The 8,989-nt window shown below is 63.4% G+C and overlaps 1 protein-coding gene across 1 annotated transcript in view; it reads left to right on the top strand.

Moving 5' to 3' along the window:
- ZFR2 (zinc finger RNA binding protein 2) overlaps window positions 1-8,331 on the top strand; it is a 41,261-nt gene extending 32,930 nt beyond the window's left edge. Inside the window, 7 exon segments of the mRNA XM_049639622.1 lie at window positions 936-1,107; window positions 2,311-2,449; window positions 4,187-4,284; window positions 4,625-4,720; window positions 5,972-6,083; window positions 6,632-6,729; window positions 7,468-8,331. Coding sequence (XP_049495579.1) covers window positions 936-1,107; window positions 2,311-2,449; window positions 4,187-4,284; window positions 4,625-4,720; window positions 5,972-6,083; window positions 6,632-6,729; window positions 7,468-7,650 — 898 coding nt within the window. The 3' untranslated portion in view covers window positions 7,651-8,331.
- Window positions 8,332-8,989: the final 658 nt, after the last annotated feature.

Raw genomic sequence — 8,989 nt, 5'->3', positions numbered from 1 at the left:
GGCTCTCTGCCCCTCTTCCCGTGGGAGGTGGGAATCTGTGGAGTCTGGTTCTAGCCCCGTCCGCAGCCATTCTGGGCTGGATTTGGCTGGTGGCCTCCCAGACCTGGTCCTCTCAGGCCATGTTGGGCTCTAGCGCTCTGTCGTCCAGAAATCAAGAAATACATAAAAAAACATAAATGGATTTTAACAGATCAGGTCCCCTCCTATCCCGAGAAGTGTCACAAAACAAAGAGTGGCAGCTCTTGGAGCCCGGTGGGGACTTTGTGTAGACACCCGCCGAGGGAGGGGCCCACGCGGGGCGCAGCGAGGGAAGCGGCCTCGTGGGGCTGGAACACAGGGACCAAGGGAGGCAGTGTGGGAGAGGATGGCTGCCGCGAGTCGGCCTGGGAGAACTGGGGTGTCCCCCACCTGCAGAGGGGGTAGCACCGGGAGGTGATGTGTTGGGGCAGATGCTGTAGTTAGGTTCACGCTGCGCAAAGCTGGCCTGAGCTTCAGGGGGGCACTTGGGGACCATGGCCGGATGCCTCGGGGCCTGAGGAGAGAGGGCAGACTCCCGGCCGAGCACCTGGCTGGGGGCCTCCTAGCCAAGGAGCTGAGGTGGGGGCCCGGTGGCCCCAGAGATGCTCAGAGAGCACAGAGCCAGGGGCCGTGTGGGTGGCGCCATCTGGCCGAAGACCAGGGGCCACAGGGATGGCCATTGGTGGCCGTTTACAGAATGCAGAGAACAGCAGGTAGTAACAATGCCCGCCCTTACTGAGCGTGCGCAGTTTGCCGGTCTTGTTCCAAGGCGCGTGTGCCCGTTTCCCAGATGGGGAAGCTGAGACAGAGGCCCAGCAGGGCGCCCGTGGTTGCGGGAGCGGGGGACCCCGGCAGCACTCCCTTCTCCAGATCCTTTCCCCTGCGGGTCTCACGCGTTTTCGGGCTTGTCTCCACAGCAGCGGCTCCCCCAGAGCTCGGGTCCTGAAGGGCGTGATGCGGGTCGGCCTCCTGGCCAAAGGCCTCCTCCTGCGGGGGGACAGGACGGTGCAGCTGACCCTGCTCTGCTCGCAGAAGCCCACCCACACCTTGCTGCGGAGAATCTCGGAGCAGCTGCCCCGGCAGCTCCCGGTAAGAGCCCGGCCTCTGTGCGTGGAGGGCACTTGGGCTCCCGGCTGGGGCGGCTGTGTTTCCGCGCGAGTCTGCTAGACACGGACTGGGTTGTTTTTGTACAAAAGTTGACAAGAGGAGGAACTTCGGGCTCCTTTATAAAATGAGTTTAGGGTCAGACTCAAGATGTCAGTGTCCCGTCACTGAGGGTGCTGACTTACCAGCCACCACAGGGGCAGTTGGTGCCAAGGACTGCACAGGACCCTCCCCCTTCACAGGGGAGACGAGAGGGGACCGCGGCACGTGGCCTGGGCTCCTCCCCTGGACTGTCTGGGACTTTCTCACCCGAAACAGTGACCGGGGAAGGGCTGAGAGCACGTCATGATTTAAATGGGTCTCGGGTTAAAAAATCAGTTCCCGGGGTGGAGGAGGCTCTCCTTCCTGGCGTGTCTGTCTCTGTTCCTGGGAGAATCCAGCACCGGGGGTCGCGCAGACCCAGATTCGCCCTCTGGGGTCCCCGCTCTGGTCAGGAGGTGAGCGAACATGCACAAGAGCAAGCTAACTTCCAATGTGTTGTCTGTGGAGAAGTGAAAGTCTGATGCCAAGGAGGGAGCACTGGCAGGGAGGGGGCACGTCAGGATGGTGGGAGGTGTGTGTCCCGTCAGGATGGAGCTAGAGGCGAAGGGGGGGGGCTTGAAAGATGGGGGGCAGGATTGCTGGTCAAAGGCTTGAGGCCAGATGCTTCTGGTAGATGTTGCCAGGTCAGCCTCCAGCAGTTTATAGAGAGGTTTGCCAGCCCGGCTGCCCCTCGACTTCTTGAGGTTTGTCCTCAGAGGCGATGCTGGTGCCTCATTACAGTTTTAATTTGCTTCTTTCTTAGCGTGGGGGTAATCTGTGTCATCACGTAAAAAGGGTCTTCCCCGTTTCTTTTCTGCAAACCACCTGTTTTGTCCCTCGCAGGTTTTGTGGGTTTTTTTCATCGGATCGCTGGTTTTGTTGTTGTTGAGCGGCGGGCGTTCTTTACATGTGAAGGCACCTACATGCAGGGTGTTTTCTGTACGCATCTCTACACGTGTGGGCTCCTAGAGGGTGGGGGCTGTGTCTCAGTCCTCCGGAGGCTACAGGCACCCAGCACAGGGCCTGGCGCTCGACCGCATTCTTGCTCGTTGACGCCTGCTTCTCAGCTGCACTGACGTGGACTCGTGTCACACTTGCACCTCACAGATGGTGACAGAAGACGAGTATGAGGTCTCCTCTGACCCCGAAGCCAACATCATCATCTCCTCCTGCGAGGAGCCCAGGATGAGGGTCGCTGTGTCTGTCACCTCGCCCCTGATGCGGGAGGACCCTTCCACGGACCAAGGTGTGGCCGGGCCCTTCCGTCCAGCCCCACTCCCCACGCTCCCTGGTGACTGAGGGCCGCATCTGCCTCTGCTCTGGGTGGGGAGGGGGTCACAGCCACCAGCCTTCTGGCACTTCTGCCAGCCCTGGATGCTGCTGGCAGGTAAGAACTGGGCCTTGGGGCAGCAGAGGAAGCAAGGTGGCGACAGTCACATGAGCTCCAGAGCACTGTCCCCCTCTTCCCTTTGCCTCCGGGCCTGCACAGACACCTGCTCCCCACCCCAGGGAGATCAGCTGTGCTGGGTCCCTGGGAGCTCAGCTGATTCTGTGTAGCAGGGGCCACAGGCAACCCCATGGGTCCTAAGGCCTCTCCTGTGAGACATGGGGGCTCTAGGGCTTGAGGCCGGTTGGCTGAGAGAGTGGGAAGGGCACTGGGCCAGGCCAGGGGCCAGCAGGGGCCTCAAGTCACTGCTGTGGTGAAGGCCAGCTGCCAGGAACACACCGTGGATCTCACGGAGCCCCGGAACCTCGTGGAGCAGCCCCCAGAACTGTTTTCCAAACCCCAGTCATTCTTGAACCCCCTCCATGATTGTTTGGTCACAGCGGAGGGCCACGAACTTCTAACGTTCTTCTTTAAACACTTTTTTTAATGTTCGTTTATCTTTGAGAGAGAGAGAGAGACAGAGCGTGAGTAGAAGAGGGGCAGAGAGAGAGACACACACAGAATCCAAAGCAGGCTCCAGGCTCTGAGCTGTCAGCGGAGGGCTCGATGCGGGACTCGAACCCATGAACTGCGAGATCATGACCTGAGCTGAAGTCAGACCCTTAACCGACTGAGCCACCCAGGCGCCCCTAACTTGCTTCTTTAAATCAGTTCATTTTTATCGCTTAAATTTTGGGGGAGCAGAACCCTGAACCATTGGCGGGAACCATCACCAGTTGTCATGGTCACGTAAGAAATAACCACAGCGGGATGAGACATCGTGAAGTCCTAGCTGCAGGCCCCGCTAGGGTTTGCTCAAACACACGAACAAGGGCAGCCTGGGAGCGTCAGGCAGTGTGAGCGATCCGAGGCTCCTAGACGGGTGGGCAGGAGGGCGCCCCTCTGTGTCCCCCACAAGTGTGTCGGGCCCCAGGCTGGCTGTCACCAGAGGGCGACACCGGAGGCGAAATGCCCCCCTCCCAGACCCACCCCGGCCGGTTCCACCTCAGCCTGAAGCAGTGGCTGGGCTGTGACCCACCCGTGGGGACACTGCTGCATGAGTGAAGCTGTGTCCCATCGCCTGACCTCTGTGACCCGGGGCCTCCCGGAGCGAGGGGCGGGGAGCGTGAAGCAGGGGAAAGACCACAGGAAAAGGCCCCTGAGTTTCCCCCAGATGCGGGGCCTTTGCCCTCGAGGACGGCACCTGTTCCCGTCCAGCCTGCTCTCTCCCTTGCTGTGATGCACATGGAAGCGTCTGGAAATCTGGCTTAGTTCATCGTTTTCCATCTGAACTGTGATTTGCTAACCGAGGGCGTCAGCACTGCAGGTGCTCGGTAACCAGCATTGCACTCTGTCCTCGTGGGAGCTCTCCCGCAGAGGGAGAGCATTTCCACAGAAATGACTTCTCTGGTCCTTGCGTGGCCTGGAGGAGAGATGGTCTGGAGCCCGGTGCCTTCCAGATAACAGGATGATGCCCAGGAGGGGCCGGGCCGCGTGGCCCAGGGAGGCGAGGGGGGTGGTGAGGGGCGCCGTGCCCACATGGCCCTTTCCTTCTAGAAGGAAGGCAGGTGCCTCAGCCTGACCCAGAAGACATCCTGAGCCCAGAGAAGTGCCTTCAGTCCCTGGCCGCCCTCCGCCACGCCAAGTGGTTTCAGGTCAGGGGGCCGGAGGGGGCCTCCGTCTGTGTCCTGGTGCTCGGGAGCGGGCTCTGAATGCAGCTGTGGGAGACAGCCGTCTGCACGGCTACCCACGTCTCCTTGCCAAGCACTGACCCGACAAGGTTTCCTCCTGGCCCTTGTCAGAAACATAAAGGAGTGACCCGGACTGCTCTGGGGGATGGCGGGTACTGGAGGCTCCGAATTGGGCCGGATCAGTGGGTCTGTGCCACACCCAGAGTCCCTCCCGGCCAGGCTCACTCCCCAAGGGTCAGCCCTTGTGTCCGAGGCCACGAGCGCATGGCTTCCTGAGCTAACGGTGTACTTCTTCCCCCCGCAGGCTCGAGCCAGTGGCCTACAGCCGTGCGTGATTGTCATCAGGGTCCTTCGTGACCTCTGCCAGCACGTGCCCACCTGGGGGGCCCTGCCGGCCTGGGTAAGCAGCACCCCGTGGCTGGCCCTGTCCTGGGGAGCCCCCCAAGGGCCTCCAACAGCCTTGACAGGCCTCATTTTCTCTGAGACAGAGGTTCCCCTTCCCAGTGTTGGGCTTTCCAAAAAGGGGCCCAACTGAGCAGCCAGGAAGGGTGGGTGGGGAGGGGGCGGCCTAGGGGTCCGTCAGGGCCAGGAGGAGGCCTGCTGCGGAGCACAGCCTCATGAGACTGCCGTTACCTTGAACCAGCAACCTCACAGGCAGAACCAGAGAGCACGTGAGGCAAGGGGGCCCAGGACTGGCCTCGGGGCCGCCTGGTGCGTGCCCTCCCTCTTCCGAAGGGGAGACCCCCATGGCTCTGACAGCCCCTGGCAGTCAGTCCTGGGGCCCGTCGGGGGAGAGGAGAGAAGACAGAGGCAAGGGCACCCGTGCCCCCAAACCCCAGGTTGCCGTGCTGTGTCCGTGCACCTGTCGGCACGTCTGAGTCTGTCCATCTCATTTACTTTGGGGGACGGACGTTTGCTTTCCGTGTGCATTTCTGCTGCCAGCATCTCTCCCCCCCAGAGCCGCGCTCTTGCACAAGTAGACCCTTCCCATTCTGGCCTTGCCATCCTTGGCCTCACTCACCCGCGAGGACCGTCTACCAGACCAAGGGCTCTCTCTGCCCAGTGTCCAGAGGAGGCAGGCGCTGCTCTCGGCACCACTCCTTTTGGGACACGTGGGTCCGTTTGGGCGCTGAGAGGGCCCCGCATTCCCCAGGAGCCCGTTTCCCTGTAAATCTAGAAGCACCCCCCCCCGAGAGCACACTTGCCCTGATCCCGCCCCCAAGACCCCCCCCCACTGCTCCCCACAGGGAGGGGGGCTCCCTGGGGAGGGGAGCATGCCAGAGCAGGTCAACGGGTCATCTGACCCTTACTAAATGCACGAGGGTCACAGAGAGCAGTTCTTCAACCCTCTTGACCCTAGTTTGCAGCGTTACTGTGCACAGGGTTTGCCGATGGAGAATCGGGAGGCGGAGAAGGTGCAGAAACCTGCCGGCAGCCACCCCCTGGGGAGGCAGAGACAGGCCCCAGGGACCACCCTCCTCCTCAGAAGTCAAGGATGGGTGGGGGCGAGGAACAGTGCTGCTAGGGGCCTCCGTCCCAGGGTCTGCTGGAGACCCCGCGCATCGCAGCTGTCGCCCGGGGGAGAGTCCAGCTGGCCCAAGTGCTCTCCTCTGAGGCACGGCATCGTCTTTTCTGTCCCCGCGGGGCCCAGGCCATGGAGCTGCTGGTGGAGAAGGCCCTGAGCAGCACGAAGGGGCCCCTGAGTCCCGGGGACGGCCTGAGGCGTGTCCTGGAGTGTGTAGCCTCGGGGATGCTCCTGGCAGGTCAGTCCCGCAGGCCGGGGAGCCCAGAACAGTAGAGCAGGTGTGGCAGGCACAGAACGAGCCACTTGCAAACCCTGGGGGCACTGTCCCGGGCAGACAAGGGAAGGGAGCCAGACAGACACTGCATGCCACAGAAGCAGCACAGGGACCAGGGTCCGGGCAAGGGAGGGGCCCGCCCTGGGGCAGTGCAGCCCTGGAGAGCCCTGGAGAGCCCTGGGAATGTCGGGAAAGGAACCACGCAGGGTCGCAGATAATGGACGTCAAAGGGAGACAGTGCACTGAGCCATCGAGGTGTTAGATGCAGAAACGGGGCTTTCCCGTCATTTTAGGGCATAGGATGGTGGCAGGTGAAGTGACAGGAGAGGCCGTGCAGGGAGCATGTGCTGCGGGCCTGTCCTGTCCCAGGGCTCTCGCAGGCGCACACAGGGGTGTGGCTGGTGCACGCTTGGGGGCAGTGGGTGGGCCCTGCGTGGGACCCGCCCAACCGCGGTGGTGGTCTCTTCCCCTGGGTACTTTGTCCTTTGCGGCCCCCACCTCTCCTCGACAAGATGGGCCTGGGATCCAGGATCCCTGCGAGAGAGATCAGAGGGACGCCCTCGGGCCCATGACCTGCCAGCAGCGTGAGGACCTCACGGCCAGTGCACAGGTAGGACAGCCGGCCCGTGTGGTGCGTGTGGCTCCCAAGTCCGGGCCAGCTCGGACAGGCCGGGCGTGGCACCCGGGTCCCCGCCCAGGTTGCGGCTACACGTAGACCCGGAAACGATGTGGGGTTCCCCCTCCCCCTCTCCTTCCCTTTGTAGAAACAGGTGGCCTGTGGGAGGGTGGCCTGTGGGTGACGGGGGCAGGGCCAGCCTGGCTCGGGGCCGAAGCTGCCATGACAGTGAGGCAGGTGCACACCTGGGGCTTTGCTGGCTGGGACTTCCCTGGGTGTTCCGTGGCCCCACGTCTCAGGGTGTGACGACACCCAGCCGTGGCCTCCAGCTTGGCCCGCACAGCCCCCCGCTGTGGTTTCCCTTTTGTCAGCAAGTTTATCTGTAAGAAAGCGTCTCTCGTGGCACAAAACCCACACGGACCCTGGCGCTTACGAATTGCCCTTAACGGGAAGAGTCAACTTGCTCACGGTCACGGCCGAGTGGCGATGCAGGACTTGGAGTCCCGGTAGAGAGCCCAGAAAGGGGCTGATGCTCCGAGGGCTTCCTGGGAACATCCTGCCATCGGCTGGCCCCGGCGCAGTGCGCTTCCCCAAGCCCGCGCGTGCCCCGAGCTCTGTGGTTGCTGGCAGGGTGTCGTCGAGGACACCCGGTGAGCTCGTGTCCGCGCTGGGCCGTGGGTGCAGGGCCAGCGGCGAGCAGTGGGAGGGTCCTGACTGGCCGTCTGCCCCCAGCACGCCCTGCGCTTGTTGGCGTTCCGGCAGATCCACAAGATCCTGGGCATGGACCCTCTGCCGCCCCCCAGAAGCAGGCCGGGGGCGCGCTTCCGGAAGAGGCTGCGGGAGGCAGGAACCGAGGCCCAGAAGGGTGAGGTCCCCAGGAAGCAGGGCTGGCAGGGTGGAGAGGGGCCCGCGTGAGCAGCGTCCCCTGCTGGGTACGCCCGGACGCGTCCTCACCGCAGCCGCTTCGTCCCGACGCTGGACGGCCGTGTTCTCCTTTCCGGAGCGATCTGTGGGTTTCTTTAAAAACACTTTGCTTAAATCCTCCTGGAAATCACCTTCTCCCGGGGTGAGGGCCCCCTGGGGCAGCAGCCGGCACCCGAAGGCCCGCCCCACGGAGGGCTAGAAGGTGCAGCACAGTGAAACGCTGCCGGCTTTGGGCTCACCCTGTGGCCCACCAAGCGTGTGGCCCTCCGGAGCGCTCCCTGCGGATGCCCCAGCCCTGCGTGGACTTGAAACCACATCACAGGGACGGGCCAGGGAGAGCCGGCGGGTGGGGCCGAGCCTGAGGACGCACCCAGGCCGGGATCCCCCCTCCCTGGGCCCAGCCTGCCCCAAACACATCCCCCCCTCCCCCCGCTCCAGACCCCAACCTGGAGACGCCCCACCCCAGAGGTCTGCAGGGCCGGAGCTGGCATCTTCCCGGCCAGCGTCCACCCTCAGGGAGGTGGGAGGGCCCAGTGGCGGTGAGGATGCAGGCTGGGTGCACCCCTGGCCCCCCAGAAACGTCTGTGACCCACAGTCTGCCCTGACCCCGTACCACGGAGTGCCTTCTACTTAGAGCGGGAGCTGCTCGGTCACTCCTCACGCACCCCCCCCCCCCCCCGGCCGGGTGCAGCAGGTCTGGGTCCGGGCCTGGTGCAGGAGCCCGGGTGGACGAGGGGCAGCCCTACCCAGTCCTCCCTCTGTGCTCGAGCCTCCCTGCCCGGTCGCCCCACGGCACTGAAGGGGAAAAGTCCGTCCTTGGGCCGAGGCCATGTGTGGTCAGGTGAATCCTTAAATTCCACTTCTGTATTTAGGGGCAGTCTGAGTGTGGCTTTGTGTCTGATGTCTCCGTAGAGCCACCTGAAGGTTTGCGAGGGTGGGGAATAAATAAATAACCTCTCATGGTGTGGACTGTGCGGTCCTTGCTTGGGGTGCGGAGCCCCCGCTGCACCCTCCCGCCGCTCCCTCAGGGCTCCGAGCGGGGGTGCCCGGCCGGCCGGCATTTCTCTCTGACACTCAGGCCGTAGTGTGAGCAGCGTGCTGCCCGGAGGCTGTGCCCCCGTGCGTTGGTCCCCCGGGCCATTCCCACCCCAGGGTGCCCTGGGGACCCTCCCCGAGGAGCACTCATTTTGCACAGGCCCTGTGACCACTCAGGGAGCCTGTGTTGGCCTGGTCCTAGAAATGATCATCAACGGGAAGGCTGGGGGCCCAGAGGGCTTCCTAGACAAGGAGGTGGCCAAGCTGAGTTGGTGGGGGGCTCTCTGCCTGTAGG

This window comes from Panthera uncia, chromosome A2 (genome assembly GCF_023721935.1).
Source record: "Panthera uncia isolate 11264 chromosome A2, Puncia_PCG_1.0, whole genome shotgun sequence".
Classification (NCBI taxonomy): Eukaryota; Metazoa; Chordata; class Mammalia; order Carnivora; family Felidae; genus Panthera; species Panthera uncia.
The sequence above is the reverse complement of the archived record's forward strand: the minus strand, read 5'-3'. Positions and strand labels throughout refer to the sequence as shown.